General features: G+C 36.0%; 1 protein-coding gene and 1 long non-coding RNA gene across 2 annotated transcripts in view; both read left to right on the top strand.

Annotated features, from left to right (window-relative positions):
* The window catches only part of LOC133261316 (uncharacterized), a 60,876-nt gene that overhangs the window by 21,674 nt on the left and 22,799 nt on the right, over window positions 1-16,403 (top strand). The gene's annotated exons all lie outside the window — the stretch shown is intronic.
* Window positions 8,304-9,319, top strand: LOC133261313 (olfactory receptor 51A4-like). Its single transcript, XM_061439809.1, has one exon. It carries the CDS (start codon window positions 8,322-8,324, stop codon window positions 9,261-9,263), a length of 942 nt encoding a protein of 313 aa, XP_061295793.1. The 5' UTR covers window positions 8,304-8,321; the 3' UTR covers window positions 9,264-9,319.

Raw genomic sequence — 16,403 nt, 5'->3', positions numbered from 1 at the left:
TTTATTTTCCCCATGCCAAAAATTATTCTATGCATTTTCCTTTTATTCTTCTAACCTTAATATAAATCACATTTTCTTTAATTCTCAGAGAAGTTACAAAAAGTAAGGTGAATCATTGTTCTTTTTAAAATATTTTTCTCCATGCTCTAGATCCTCTTAGTGCAAACTGCAGCTTTAGAAAACTTCAGTGATTGGCCGGTCCATAGATTTAATTTTGGGACAGGCAAGAATATCCCTATTTACACTCTATTTTTCCTGCCCTTTTCTCTTACTGACTCGCCTATGATGTGTTTCAGTTTTTCTCAGTCCCTTCATTATTGCCCTTTCTCTGTATATTTTCTTCTGCCATTCAATACATTCCATTAAACATAATTCTTTGGGTCATTTTGTTTACTTTAATGCAATTTAATCACAGTAAGGTGGAAAATAAATAGTAGAAAGAGACTGGACCAATGACAAGATTGTTTCAAAGCACAGAAAAGACTCATGGAATACAGTTACCTATTCCAAACAGTTAAGGGAGAACCACGGAGGATAAGAAAACCATTTTATTATAGCCTGTCTAGCATCTTGCCTACAGTCTTCAATTACTTGTTCACTGACCAACCTATCTTAAAATTGTTGATAAATATTGAAGTAGGATTTAAGATATGTCATATACTTCAAAATTGTTTACCTCTAAAGACAATGAAACTCCTGTTTTCATTCTTCATAAATTACACGTTGTTCTTTCAATGATTTTTGTTCTCTTTTATCTTTGTATCTTAAACTGTGCCAAAATCTACCCACTATTTATTTGTAATTAAAAATTTTTAAATTTACAAATAAGCCAATTATATCAATATGAATCCCTAATCATACAACCAGTAACTCATTTCCCAATGTTTCAGTTCCATACTGCTTTTCTCTGCCTAAACTTTCCTCCACTACAGGTAAAGTCACATTCTATTTTGGTTGCTTTCTTTATTTTTTTTCAGCCTTGCTATTATCTTTATATTTCTTCTCATTTCTCTTTGTATTTCTGTGCTTTTATTTTTTGCCCTCTTTGCTTTATTTCTTACCCAAAAAGACTTTTCATCTCTGTCTGAAGATCAAACTTGAATGGATTCCAGAGGCTATAATTTTGATTCTCCACATACCTGAGGTCTTGAAAACCTTTGATTCTGTAAATAGTGAGGCTTAAATGTTTATACCATCTCTATATATATTCCTGGTTTCACCTGAGATAGAAGCTTAGGGATTGGTTTCAGAGCCAAATGGATCCCTAGAGATGAAATGAATATAAACAGCCCTTAACTGTATTAAAAGCATGTGATCCTGAAATTTGTAAAAATGTGTCACTACGTTTATCCACATACCTCTCCCAGTCCTTTCAAATCTAGTTTTCACTTTTATAACGAGCATATGAGAATAAATTCATGATAATACTCTAACCCCCTTCTGTTTTAAGGTATTTCCTGCTTCTCACTGAACAGAGTTTTTCATTAGCTGTGTGTTTCATAATCATACATTAAGCCTTAAGAGGATTCAAGTCTCCACATTAAGCTCTGTAAAGGCAAATTCCATTCTCTGGTTCATTACAATTTCCATAGTGTTTAGCATGGAGCAGTTTTCCAATCCATTCTTTTTCTTAGCTTATATCTTGGTTATCTACCTCTTTGAATGTATTTATAGATTTTAGAAACAAGATCAATTTACACAAGATATATATGGGGACATTTACTGAAATGTATTAAATCTATAAACCAATTTTGGAAGAATCGAAATTTGAATCCAAGAAATAGACCTCAATTAATTAAAGTTTTTACTTTTTTTCAGTGCTGTTTTATAGTTTTCTGCTATATAAAAAATTTACTACAGAAAACTCAATTAAATAGAGTTGGGAGACCAGAGTGGGGAGCTCTCCTGCCATAAAATGATATGAGAGCCCAAGAGGAAGAAGAAAAACTACTCTTCTTCCCTGACAAGGACTTAGCGAATGAAAAGTCATGGACTCTTTGTTTCCAATAGCTTTCCCATTTTCCTTTTTCTCTCTTGTAAAAGCTTTTTTCTTCCCTTGCCATATGGAAACTAGCATATGGCTCACCATGGTTGAAGACCCTGAATCACAATTTTCTGCTCATCCTTAACAAACTCATTTTGGCTGGAAAAATACTTGACAGATCATTTATTTCAGGTCAACATTAAAAAGATAATATATATATATATCTTATATTGTGCAAGTGCATGCCCAGTCACTTCAGTCATGTCCTACTCTTTGCGGTGTTATGGACTGTAGCCCGCCAGGCTCCACTGTCCACGGGATTCTCCAGGCAAGAATACTGCAGTGGGTTGCATTTCCTCCTTCAAGGGATCTTCCTGACCCAGGGATTGAACCTGCGTCCCTTTTGTCTCCTGCATTGGCAGGCAGGGTTCTTTACCATTAGCACCACCTCTTGTATTAGATTTATTATTAAGTGTTTGTACTAATTTATCCTTATCTGAAGAGCATTTAAAATCATCTTTTTCTAAATCTTTGGTACTGATATATAAAAGTAAAATCAATTCATATTTGGTCTTTTTATGAAAAATTATTGTTTATTTTTATTTCTAATGAATAGTTTATATAACACTTAGGCCTTATTTTGTACCAATCACACTTTCATAAGTAATGCTAGCTTTTTTATCCCTTATTTCCAAACATTGTGTCTTTTACTATATTTATTGATGTTTTGTGACAGTCTCAGACTATTGATAAGCAGTGTTGTTTCAGACTGGCCCTTGTGATTCCTAATATAATTGCAAAGAACCCTCGACAAGAAACATCAGGACCTTGAAAATATGCATAGTAATAATTATCAAAATGATAACTGCAATAGTAAGAGCAGCCACATTTACCAGTCTTTAAGTGTCATAAGCCAGTTGCATGAGTTCTTGTATTTTTCTTCATTTTATAGATTGTGGAATTAAAACTCAGAGTTAAATCATTTGTCCAAAGTTGGGAAGCTTTAACTATTAGAGCATGAAGTTTTTACCTGTAATACATATACAGACACAAAAGAACACAAATAAATTTTATAAAAATTGCATGTGCTTAAGAAAACATGGATCTGACTACAGACCCGAAAGCAGCCACCATGATATAGCTCCAGCTCTGTCTAACCATTCTGCTTCATGGAATAAGGAAGCCTTGTAGGGCATTAACCATAAATGGCTCATGCATATGCATAATGGGAATTCAGTTGACCTCTCTGTGAATTAACTCATTTCAAGACTTACCTGTGGACTTTTCAGTCTCTGGGTACTGTTTCCTGATTTATCATTCCCAGAGGCCTCAGTTCTACTAAAAAGGTCACAGCATAGGAGAATTAGAATCATACTGTCATGATCAACCCTTGTGCCTAACAACTGGGACTGAAGTAGCTTCATCCTAAATTCATCTCTTGTTTTACCCTGATATGTAAGTATCTGAAAACTGTCATGTTCAAATTATGAATCTTATCAATGACGAATATGAAGATGTGTATCTTATTCCTAATAAGCTGTTATGCTTTTACTGTTTAATAGCTGCTTCAGTCTCAGGATATACTCAAGACCTGAAACAGTCTGGGTAATACTACCATCCTGACTATACACATATCACTCTACTTTTAATACAAAGATCAAACAGTCTCATTTAGTAACTCCCATATAAATAGTGAACTTTATTCTAAATTTAAAGCCATTCTGTATGTGTTACTTAAACTACATTTTTCACATTTTTGAAAACAGGAGAATTGGGTTGTTTAGGCTCTTCTGAAAGGAAAACATACTGGAAAATTATCTGTGCTGTTTTCTGCTTTCCTCTAAAGTCTCTTAAAAAATAATAAAATAGCTTTTATAGAGAGATATAGTATTACCTAAAGAGAGTCATACTTTTTTTTTTTTTTTTATAATTCAGGACAAGTAGAGGTTGATAATGATGAGTGTATTATGTGCTTTTGGAAATTTTCTTATTATTTTGTTTTCTCTTCATTAATCAGTAATCAAGTAGTTTTTAATTATGTTAAGAAAACTGATATGAGCAGAGTTATTTATAGGATATGGTATAGAAGGATTTATAACTCAAAATTCAAAGTGTTTAAATTGATTTGCTAGATAACATGTGGAAGAAAATTGAAAGAGGATCAGAGTCTTCATTTAGCCAAAAAGGAACAACTTAACAGTGTGGGGAGAGGCATTAGCAAGGAAGGCTGATGGTAGAGACTGAACCAGGTGAGGTTGACAGACAAACCAGACAAAAGAGGGGCCCCAGGCAGCAAAGAAACATTCTCTTTCAACAGCTCACTTAGCTTTCATAGTGTGACACATCTGTCCTGGAGACAGAACTTCCAATCTCTACTTAACAGCATGATTACACAGACCAAACAAGCTTGCATTCTTGCACAATATCTGTTGGAATAAAACTTTTTTTTTCCTTGAACATTTATCTCAATCCTTTCAGATTAGTGTCATGAGCAAATTTTGGGAATTGGAAGACCAAGTCTAACAAATAGCTCTCTGCTAGTAGTTCTATGACTTGACACAACTGGACTAGCGTTTAGGCAGACAAATATCACAACGGTACTAAGTCACTGTAACAAGTTTATTCATCGCCTTACTATGAATGAGTCTTCCAACATCTAAGGTGAGCAATATTCAAACACCTGCCAGGTTTTTTTCTTTTTCTTTTTAATGGATGTAATTTAAATTATCAAATCTGGGAACTCCTAAGTGTTTCTTTCTAATTGTCTTTCTCCTTGACATCTAAACCTTAAGGGGAATAACTATCACTAAAATGTTATAGACAGCCTAGAAATAGTAGTTTGGATAGAGGGAAATAATTATAGCAAGTTGGAGGTGGAGTCCAATCCAGATAATCCAGTTCATGGAGCAGCTGCAACAACTCAGAAACAATTGAAGATGGATTGCAATCATTAGAATTTGAGATTGCCAAAAAGAATAATAACAGAAAAGAAATAGTTAAGAAAGGGAACATGACCTTTTAAGAATTCTCCATCATGACAACAGGATTATAGTAACACAATGGTTGAAGATGTAATTAAAGATAAGAACAGTAGTACCTAAGAACTGCCTGAATATTTCAAATCTGAGGAATATTATCAAATCCCTCATAACAAGGATTGATGATAAACTTGCGATTAGCTCTATTGTATTTTTGGACAAATTTGTACCTTAATTCATTATTTTCCAAAGAGCACATGAACAAGTAATTCTCAACAAAATTAATTTTTCCCAAACATAAGCATTAACAAATTATATTTCTAAAATTGTATCTAACATTTCATGGTGAATTTTACTCAGTGTGGTGAGCTGAATCATATGTGTAAATTTCCACTACACATGAAAACATATAGCAAAAATAGATATAATAAAAATACATTGTTTTGCTCCTTAGGTCAGACAACAAATATAAAATACATTATAGATAGATAGATAGGTAGATATTTTGAGATGCAATATAAAAACATATAATTGTGTTGAAACTGAATCCACAAACCCACTTGACTCCTGCTATAGAGACACATTGGTGGTTGGCAGCTCAGCACCTATATGAGACTCAGTGCCTATAGTGCCTTGTGTTTGACAAGGAATCAGTTCAAAGTACCAAGTTAGTAACCCACATGGAGGGTGGAAATACCTGTTGTCACAACATGAGTGTGCTCCCAATAACCAGCTAGGTCTTGAGATTGTTGGGGAAAAATGGGCAACACTGCACTTAATTCTCCTTTGAAATAAGATCCCTTACCCATTATAAAAAGACAGTACAATTTACAAACTTTAGGAAGTCAGAAGAGCCAACTACTACATCTAATCATGGAAAAGGAACAAAATAAATCAAGACAGAAACAAGGAAATTTCCACTCAAGATGGGATTATAAGTAGAATTGCAAAACAAAGATGAAGACTAATACTGACAAAGATATTCTACAATTTCAATAATAAGAATACTTACCCATGAGAAAAGAAATAAATCAAACTAGAGATGAATTTTGAAATTAGGCAACCTTACTATTCTCAAAAAATTAAAGACCATAATAACAATACAAATAAATGAAAAATTATTGGGGGAATTGGTATCTATAAATTGAAATTGAGGATTATTAAAATAACTTTTATTTAAAAAGAAAAATAGAATAAATGAAATAAAACTCAATAGTTGTTAGAGACCAGACACAGATAAAGACAGAATTAGTAAATTAGACGGTAGTACTAAAGAATGCACCAAAATGCAACATAAATAAAGGAAGAGTTTGAAAATATGAAGCAATCTAACTAGTAAGTTAGCTGGAAAATTTTGAACTTTTTCAAAACTGTTCTAAAACTGATTGTAGAGATGACTGTGAGACTCAGTAAATATACTAAAAGCCACTGGATTTTACACTTTAATTGAGTGAAATGTATAGTATGTGAATTATAACTCAATAAAACTGTTATTAAAAAAAGTTATTACTAGACAATGTTGAAAGTTATAATGGCAGAGGACATTCAAAACTGAAAAATCAGGTTGAAAATATCAGTCTCCAAGTAGAAGATATTAATTGTAAATCTCTACCCGTGTGTTTTATATTGAACTGCAGAAGATCAATGATAAAGAGAACATTGTAAGGACTAAAAAGAGGAAGAACACTCCAACTAAAAGGAACATAAGACTATGTGCCAGCAACAAATAGATGTCCATAAAGAATCGATTCAGGAATGTTTTTTGAAGGATTTCTTTACAGAGGTGTATACAGGGTAGGAGCTTCTCGGGTGGCGCTAGTGGTAAAGAACGCACCTGCCAATGTAGGAGGCTTAGGAGACAGTTTGATCCTTGGGTCAGGAAGATCCCCTGGAGGAGGGCATGGCAACCCACTCCAATATTCTTGCTGGGAAACTTCCATGGACAGAGGAGCCTGACAGGCTACGGCCCATAGTGCTGCAAAAAGTCAGACACGGCTGAAGTAACTTAGCCTGCAGACTTGCATAAAGGATCAAGGGGAAGAAAGATGATGAAGGAACATTCAGAACTGTGGTAGGAGGAGAAAATACAAAAATAATCAATATAGTCTGATAATGGTCTTCTATGACAACAATTTATGGTATTTTTCTATATGACTGCTGTGTGTGTTAGTTGCTTAGTCGTGTCCGACTCTTCGCAACCCCATAGACCACAGCCCACCAGGCCTCTCTGTCCATGGGATTCTCCAGGCAGAACACTGGGGTGGGTTGCCATTTCCTTCTCCAAAAGGAACTACAGAAAGAAAGAAAGTGAAGTTGCTCCGACTCTTTGCGACCCCATGGACCATAGCCTACCAGGCTCCCCCATCCATGGAATTTTCCAGGCAAAAATACTGGAGTAATCATTAAGAAAGATAGAATAGTAATAGACAGTAAATGATTCTATAAATAATAACAACAATGTAAAATCTAAAAATAAATTTTGCAAAAGATATAAAATTCTCTGTGGAGAAAAGGACCAAATTTTTTGAGAGAACTAAAAAAACTCAAGGAAAAGAAAATGAAACCCTTGTTTTATATAAGAAGACTTGGGAAAATACATTGTCTCTGAATTTTATGTAAATTCATTGATGTTTTAATGACGTCCTTAACAGTGGCTGCTGCTGCTGCTGCTGCCTCTAAGTCACTTTAGTCGTGTCCGACTCTGTGCGACCCCATAGACCGCAGCCCACCAAGGTCCCCCGTCCCTGGGATTCTCTAGGCAAGAACACTGGAGTGGGTTTCCATTTCCTTCTCCAGTGCATGAAAGTGAAAAGTGAAAGTGAAATCGCTCAGTCCTGTCTGACTCTTCGCGACCCCATGGACTGCAGCCTACCAGGCTCCTCCGTCCATGGGATTTCCCAGGCAAGAGTACTGGAGTGGAGTGTCATCACCTTCTCCACCTGAACAGTGGAGAGTTTATATTTACATAAGAAAAGCAAAAATCTCAAATTCTTTATTTGGAAAATAGATAACTATATGTAACTATATTCGTTTGTATAAAATATTTTCTGTATGACTATTTAGTTGAACTATCAGTCCTTGTGTTGAATGTATGTCTGTTATAAACTATATCTCTTGTAGGTTTCAATTTGTTTTCCCTTTTCTCAGTTTTCATCTTTAGTTGGATATTGACATCTAACTCTATATGTATCTATTTTTATCCATTTAGGTTTATACTTGAGAACTATATGAATAGCACTTGGATTCACAGGACCTTAAATGATGGCAATAGGCTAGAGTCAGGCATTTGAGCCAATCTGTTTTCATCACTGCAGAAAGTGTTTCCTGGGCCTCTCATCTTGATTTCCTCATATTCTGGTATGTCCATCTTCAACACCTCTGAAACTGATATCACTACCTTCTTCCTCATTGGAATCCCAGGGCTGGAGTCTGCCAACATTTGGGTCTCCATTCCCATCTGTCTCATGTACATTGTTGCCATCATGGGGAACTGCACCATCCTCTTTTTCATAAAAATGGAGCCTTCTCTGCATGAACCCATGTATTATTTTCTATCTATGTTGGCTGTCTCTGACCTGGGACTGTCCTTCTCCTCTCTCCCTACCATGCTAAGAATATTCTTGTTCAATGCTCCAGGAATTTCCCCCAATGCCTGTATTGCCCAAGAGTTTTTCATTCATGGATTTTCAGCTATGGAATCATCAGTACTTCTCATCATGTCTTTTGATCGCTTTATTGCCATCTGCAATCCTCTGAGATACGCTTCTATCCTAACCAGTACCAGAGTCATAAAAATAGGCCTTGTCTTTTCTCTCAAAAATGTTTTGTTGATCCTTCCTTTCCCTTTCACTCTGAAACATCTAAGATACTGTAAGAAGAACCTCCTTTCCCATTCTTACTGCCTCCATCAGGATGTCATGAAGCTGGCTTGCTCTGACAACAAGATTAATGTCATTTATGGCTTGTTTGTGGCTCTCACAGGCATCCTAGACATAACATGTATTTTCATGTCCTACATGCTGATACTTAAAGCAGTGTTGGGCATAGCATCACAGAATGAAAGGCTCAAAGTCCTCAATACATGTGTTTCCCACATCATTGCTGTGCTCATCTTCTATGCTCCCATTATCTCCCTATCTGTCATCTACCGGTTTGCCAAATACAGTTCCCCAATGGTTAAAATCCTCATGGCTGATGTATTCCTGCTGGTACCTCCATTGATGAACCCCGTTATATACTGTGTGAAGAACCAGCAGATAAGAAATTTGATTTTAATGAAACTGTGTCAAAAATACAGCTGACAGGGGTTCTTAACCACAATGTAAATCCAGTCAGTACAGGACATGGAGCAGCATAGTTAATCAATCACACCATATATTAACCACTTTACAATATACAATATCTTCTCTCAATGTGTTTATTAAGACTGAAGACTCAGCCTTCCTGGTTAAGGATTTAGGATTGAGTTCTTATGTAAACATAAAATGTTCTAAGCTCTCTTTTCACTCAGCTTTCTTTACTAGCCTTTTGAACACAATATACACTTGCCATTTTGATCATGTTTAATGTAATATTCTATATGTGTATACAAATGTCTAGTAATTAGAAGTGACAGAGGATTGAGTCATTTAAAATATCCCTTTTCAATACACAGTTTTTCACTTTTATGATGTATACCTGTGCTCTCAGGAACTGAAATTGAGAAGGGCAATTACAGTGCACACATGGAGCCAATAAGACAAACAAGTATGCATGTATGCAGAGTTTACAAGAATACTTTAATTCATTTATTTTGTTTTACTATTTCTTCAATGAGCATTAAGATATCATTTTCTAAGTTATATAAGGCAGAAAGTTTTCTGTATTCCAGGTTTTACCTAAGGCCATAGTTCATTTTACATTATATAATTTGTTTTTTCTCTTATGCAAGAATATAAACCTTGAGAAGGATTAATTTTCATAAAATAACAGCTCTCACAAAGAAATAAAATAACATCTATTAAAGATATCATTTAACTCATTTTTAATAACTCATTTTTAATGAAAGACCAGGCAAATGATACACTCAGTATAAAGGAGACCAAATATAAAAGATACATTTATGAATAAAAAATTTACATTAATTTGCAAATGAGTTGAAATATGAATTATTCCATCATATAGGACACATGACAATTGACTCTCCACCAGATAATTTATGTGAATGTCTACCAACATGAATTATTTCGACTACTATTAGTATCTACAAGTTGCAGAGTTGAAAAATAGATCAAAGACAATGAAAACTCCATGTCCCCACATGATGAGAAGTAAATAACCCATCAGAGTGGACTGTGAACAATGAAGAATTTTCCATTGAAGAATACCTTTTTTTTCATATAGCCTTTCCCATTTTCATGAACCATTTCAAATAAAAATCATTTCAAATAAAAAGCCAAGAAAAGGCTCTCCTCATTAGATTTGGCTTCATTATTTATGCAGATGAAGAAAGAATGTTAATTTATCAGATAGGACTTCCTAAGTCTGCAGTGCTGGAAATTTCCACATAGAATCTCGGATAGGATGTTTTAAAACTGCTATTGTATTCTGTCAAAAGAGGAAAGAGAGGAAGCTATAACCAAAAAAAAAAAAAAATCCTTGATCAGATTACTTCTCAGGTATCCAAAAATATGGGTAGTATTTTATTTTATTGCACTCTGAAACACATCCCACCATTCTGACCTGCCATTCTGGTCTCTTTTACCATCTCTACAGCTACCTATAAGTCAAGTAACAGGCTAATTTACTTAGGTGGGCTTTGTCAGAATAAACTTTGCAAAGTCACCCTTTGTTCCCTAAAAGTGACTGGTCAGACCTGATTAAATGAGTAACATTTTCAATGTTGCATAATCAACTTTTCAAATTATGCTATGTTTAAAAGGAGGACAGGTTCTTATTATACCTATAAAAGTAATACATTTTAGCATGATGCTGGATGCTTGGGGCTGGTGCGCTGGGACGGCCCAGAGGGATGGTATGGGGAGGGAGGAGGGAGGAGGGTTCGGGATGGGGAACACATGTATACCTGTGGCGGATTCATTTTGATATTTGGCAAAACTAATACAATTATGTAAAGTTTAAAAATAAAATAAAATTGGAAGAATAAAAAAAATAAAATAAAATAAAAAAAAAAAGAGGAAAAGAAAAAAAAAAAAAAGTAATACATTTTACTGAAAACTGCTGCGGCGGCGGCTGCTGCTGCTAAGTCACTTCAGTCGTGTCCGACTCTGTGCGACCCCATAGACTGCAGCCCACCAGGCTCCACCATCCCTGGGATTCTCCAGGCAAGAACACTGGAGTGGGTTGCCATTTCCTTCTCCAATGCATGAAAGTGAAAAGTGAAAGTGAAGTCGCTCATTCGTGTCCGACTCTTAGCGACCCCATGGATTGTAGCCCACCAGGCTTCTCCATCCATGGGATTTTCCAGGCAAGAGTACTGGAGTGGGGTGCCATTGCCTAAAGACCCTCAATAAGAGTTTCTTGAACTCAGAGGATTCAGTGAGAATCAGCTATGACTTCATAATGTTTCACTCAATTTGTAAAAGCAGAGTCTACTAGATTATTATAACTTAAGAGAATGAGATAAAGCCTCATTATATATTCAGAAAATAGAGCATAAATCACATCAACAGTATTCCAAACAAACACAATAAAATGTTATTCATCAGTTCATCCAGTGCTATGCTATTTATTCTTGTTCCACTCGATCTTGTTTTAGCAGTCTCATTAACTTCTATTTGTCTATTGACTGAAAAGAGTTATGGAAATCATGATTCAGCCCACTGGAACAGCCTGAAAGTTACCCAGGAGTTGAGTCATAAGAGGTTGAAGTCATTGATTCAGTCCTTTTTCACTGGTTCTGGCAGGTCCCTTTTGTGTTGAAGGCATAACTCCAGCCTTATTGCTGATTGCAGAGCTTTCATGAATGCGTATAAGAGTTAAACAAATATTATCTATTATTTTGAAAGAGTTAAGCTAACTTAAGATGGTTAAATTTATCTTTAAGTGGTCATTGTTAATGTATTACTTATGCTTTCAAATGTAAAAAGTCAGATGAGAGTTGAGAACACAAATAATGCAACTGACAAGTAGATCTGGTTGTTTCCATGGCATGCAAAACAAGATAATAAAGCTATTACAAAAAAAGAGATTTCAAGCAAAATGTCTCTAAGGGTAATTATATAGACTAAGTGCAGTAATGTTATAATGATATACAAAAATAACTAGCCTAGTTTTTACCATGGAAACAACATTGATACATAACATGATAATCATGGGAAATAATATACATAATATACAAAGAAAATACCAAAACTAGCAAGAATACCAAATAAAGAGATTAAGTGAATCTAGAGTAAGCCTAGATAACTGCAATTTTATAAAACTCCATAAGGAATTCTTATGTACATCCCAGGTTGAAAACTGTCCTTGAAGATGCTGGATAAAAATTAAATTTTCAAGTCCTTCTGAATTTCTAGAAGAAGACATATAACATCACGAGATTAAACTTTAGAGGAGACACACATAAAGACATGCATATACACTTAAATTTTCTTTTTTAAAAATTTTACTGAAAAAAAATTTAAAAAAAATAAAATTTTTACTGAAGATAGTTGATAGACAATGTTGTGTTACTTTCTGCTGCACCACAAAGTGGTTCCATTATAAGCATATATATTCTTTTTCATATTCTCTTCCATTATGGTTTATCACAGGATATTCAATGTAGTTCCCTGTGCTATACAGTAGGACTGTGTCGTTTATCCATTGGATATATATAATACGTTGCATCTGCTAACCCCAAACTCGCAATCCTTCCTCCCCCCACCACCTCATCTCTCCCCCTTGGCCATCACAAGTCTGTTCTCTATGTCTGTGAGTCTGTTTCAAGTTCATTTGTGCCATATTTTAGATTCTGCATACAAGTGATATGGTATTTGTCTTTCTCTTTCTGACTTCACTTAGAAAGCATGGCTATCATACCCTTTGAAACTGCTCTAAGATTATTCACATGATGCTGTCAATCAAAGTAAAGAGGAACATTAATTCTGCCAGAGGGATCTGAGGAGGCTTAGGAGATGTTTTCCTCAATGAATTAATTCCTCCAGTTTACAGGAGGTTGGATGACTCTCCTTGGTTCCAGTCCCATTGAGTTTCACCTACAGGGAGTTTTCTTTTTCTCTGAGTGTGGCCTGCTGACCTGCAATCCCCAAAGTATTCTGGGTCAGTAAGAAAGCATCAGGGAGGCAGGACTAGATTCTGCAGGTCAGGATAAGTGGTTCTGACTACAAAGCAGTGAAATTCTGGTCATTGCTTGCCACCTCCATTTCCTCTTTACTCGGACATGTGGCCCAAAGACTTAAAAACTTACTGTAAGTTTCCTGATGTTCATAGCTGCTGTGGCTGCTGCTGCTAAGTCGGTTCAGTCGTGTCCGACTCTGTGCGACCCCATAGACTGCAGCCCACCAGGCTCCACCGTCCCTGGGATTCTCCAGGCAAGAACACTGGAGTGGGTTGCCATTTCCTTCTCCAATGCAGGAAAGTGAAAAGTGAAAGGGAAGTCACTCAGTTGTGTCCGACTCTTTGCGACCCCATGGACTGCAGCCCACCAGGCTCCTCTGTCCATGGGATTTTCCAGGCAAGAATGCTACAGTGGAGTGCCATTGCCTTCTCCATGTTCATACCTACCACATGCCTTTGTACCATCTCAAGCAGAATAATTTGCATAGTATTTGACTGATTTTATTCACTAAGTGATTAGAAATGAATGGCATTACCCTGATCTTCTGAGAACTCCAACAATTCTGTAAATGCACAATAGAAGGCCAGAGTTAAACAAATCTAGGCCAGAATCACTGAGTGAGCATGGAAAGAAATTCAAAGCCAGGTACTCAGACCTGACTCTTGGGTGACATGTTTTTTGTTTTTTTTTTATTCAATTTAATTAATTTATTTTATTTATTTTTTTTAAATTTTATTTTTAAAATTTACAATATTGTATTAGTTTTGCCCAACATCGAAATGAATCCGCCACAGGTATACCCATGCTCCTCATCCTGAACCCTCCTCCCTCCTCCCTCCCCATACCCTCCCTCTGGGCCGTCCCAGTGCACCAGCCCCAAGCATCCAGCATCGTGCATCGAACCTGGACTGGCGACTCATCTCATACATGATATTACACATATTTCAATGCCATTCTCCCAAATCTCCCCACCCTCTCCCTCTCCCACAGAGTCCACAAGACTGATCTATACATCAGTGTCTCTTTTGCTGTCTCGTACACAGGGTTATTGTTACCATCTTTCTAAATTCCATATATATGCGTTAGTATACTGTATTGGTGTTTTTCTTTCTGGCTTACTTCACTCTGTATAATATGTTCCAGTTTCATCCACCTCATTAAAACTGATTCAATGTATTCTTTTTAATGGCTGAGTAATACTCCATTGTGTAAATGTACCACAGCTTTCTTATCCATTCATCTGCTGATGGGCATCTAGGTTGCTTCCATGTCCTGGCTATTATAAACAGTGCTGCAATGAACATTGGGGTACATGTGTCTCTTTCCCTTCTGGTTTTCTCAGTGTGTATGCCCAGCAGTGGGATTGCTGGATCATAAGGCAGTTCTATTTCCAGTTTTTTAAGGAATCTCCACACTGTTCTCCATAGTGGCTGTACTAGTTTGCATTCCCACCAACAGTGTAAGAGGGTTCCCTTTTCTCCACACCCTCTCCAGCATTTATTGCTTGTAGACTTTTGGATCACAGCCATTCTAACTGGCATGAAATGGTACCTCATAGTGGTTTTGATTTGCATTTCTCTGATAATGAGTGATGTTGAGCATCTTTTCATGTGTTTGTTAGCCATCTGTATGTCTTCTTTGGAGAAATATCTATTTAATTCTTTGGCCCATTTTTTGATTGGGTCATTTATTTTTCTGGAGTTGAGCTGTAGGAGTTGCTTGTATATTTTTCAGATTAGTTGTTTGTCAGTTGCTTCATTTGCTATTATTTTCTCCCATTCTGAAGGCTGTCTTTTCACCTTGCTAATAGTTTCCTTTGTTGTGCAGAAGCTTTTAATGGTAGTTATCAACATACACGTTACTATGCATTGTTTCTGGATGAAGATATGTGAGACCACTGAGTTTGCAGTGAACATCAGTGAGAAAGCAAGAGTGACTACTAAGAGATTTTTTTTTTTTTTTTTTTGCCATTGTTATTGTTCAGTCACTAAGTCATGTAAGACTCTTTGAAACCCCATGAACTGCAGCATGCCAGGCTCCTCTGTCCATCACTATCTCCTGGAGTTTGCTAAGTTCATGTCCACTGAGTGGGTGATGCTATCTAAATACCTCATCTTCTCCTTTTGCCTTCAACCTTTCCCAGCATCAGGGTCTTTTCCAGTGAGTCAGCTCTTTGCATCAAGTTGCCAAAGAATTGGAGCTTCAGCTTCAGCATCAGTCCTTCCAATGAATATTCAAGGTTGATTTTTAGGATTGACTGATTTGATCTCCTTGCAGTCCAAGGGACTTTCAAGAGTCTTTTCCAGCTCCACAATTGGAAAGCATCAATTCTTCAGCACTCAGTCTTCTTTACGGTCCAACTCTCACATCCATACATGACTACTGGAAAAATCATAGCTTTGATTATATGAACCATTTCCTTCAAAGTGATGCCTCTGCTTTTTAATATGCTGTCTAGATTTGTCATAGCTTTCCTTTCAAGGAGCAAGCATCTTTTAATTTTGTGGCTACAGTCACCATCTGCAGTATTTTAGGAGCTCAAGAAAATAAAACCCATCACTGCTTCCAGTTTATTTTGAATCGGAGGCAGACAGAAATCTCAGAAAAGGATGGCAAAGGACATTATAACTAACCAAACGTTTGAACAAATAAAAGTCAAGACAAAGGAGAGCATTTTTACTGTTTGCAAAAGGAAAAGACTTGAAAAAGCACAGTATTGCAGAAATTAAAAGGTAGCTGGAACATAATCAGGGGAGTTGAGCACAGAGAGGGAGGAGGATGGTAATTAATGTCCTTTTGTGGCCAGAATTACACTGTGATCACTACTAAGAATGATTAATTTCATACTTTATTTGCTTATGTTCACTACATGAAAAAAATATTCACTTTATGTATTTTCCTGCTGGAATTCAACAATTCATTTCAGGAAAAGTAACATTTCTCTTGATCTAGAATGGTGATGCCCTTACTATATCATAAGGGCTATTCTATAGTTTGAATATGAATTTTAAGTTTCCTTTGTGACCCCCTTAACAATGATTATGGAACACATTGTATTCAGCACTTTGACAGTAAATACAATCAAACAAATATAAAATAATAACTGTGGTTCTTCTATAACTTTAAATTTTTTTTTTTTATCTAGCTGATTCATAAAATC

Source organism: Bos javanicus, chromosome 15 (assembly GCF_032452875.1).
Source record: "Bos javanicus breed banteng chromosome 15, ARS-OSU_banteng_1.0, whole genome shotgun sequence".
Taxonomy (NCBI): domain Eukaryota; kingdom Metazoa; phylum Chordata; class Mammalia; order Artiodactyla; family Bovidae; genus Bos; species Bos javanicus.
The sequence above is the reverse complement of the archived record's forward strand: the minus strand, read 5'-3'. Positions and strand labels throughout refer to the sequence as shown.

Excerpts from the sequence above, each read along its gene's own strand:
- LOC133261313 (XM_061439809.1), top strand. The coding sequence starts at position 8,322 with ATGTCCATCTTCAACACCTCTGAAACTGATATCACTACCTTCTTCCTC.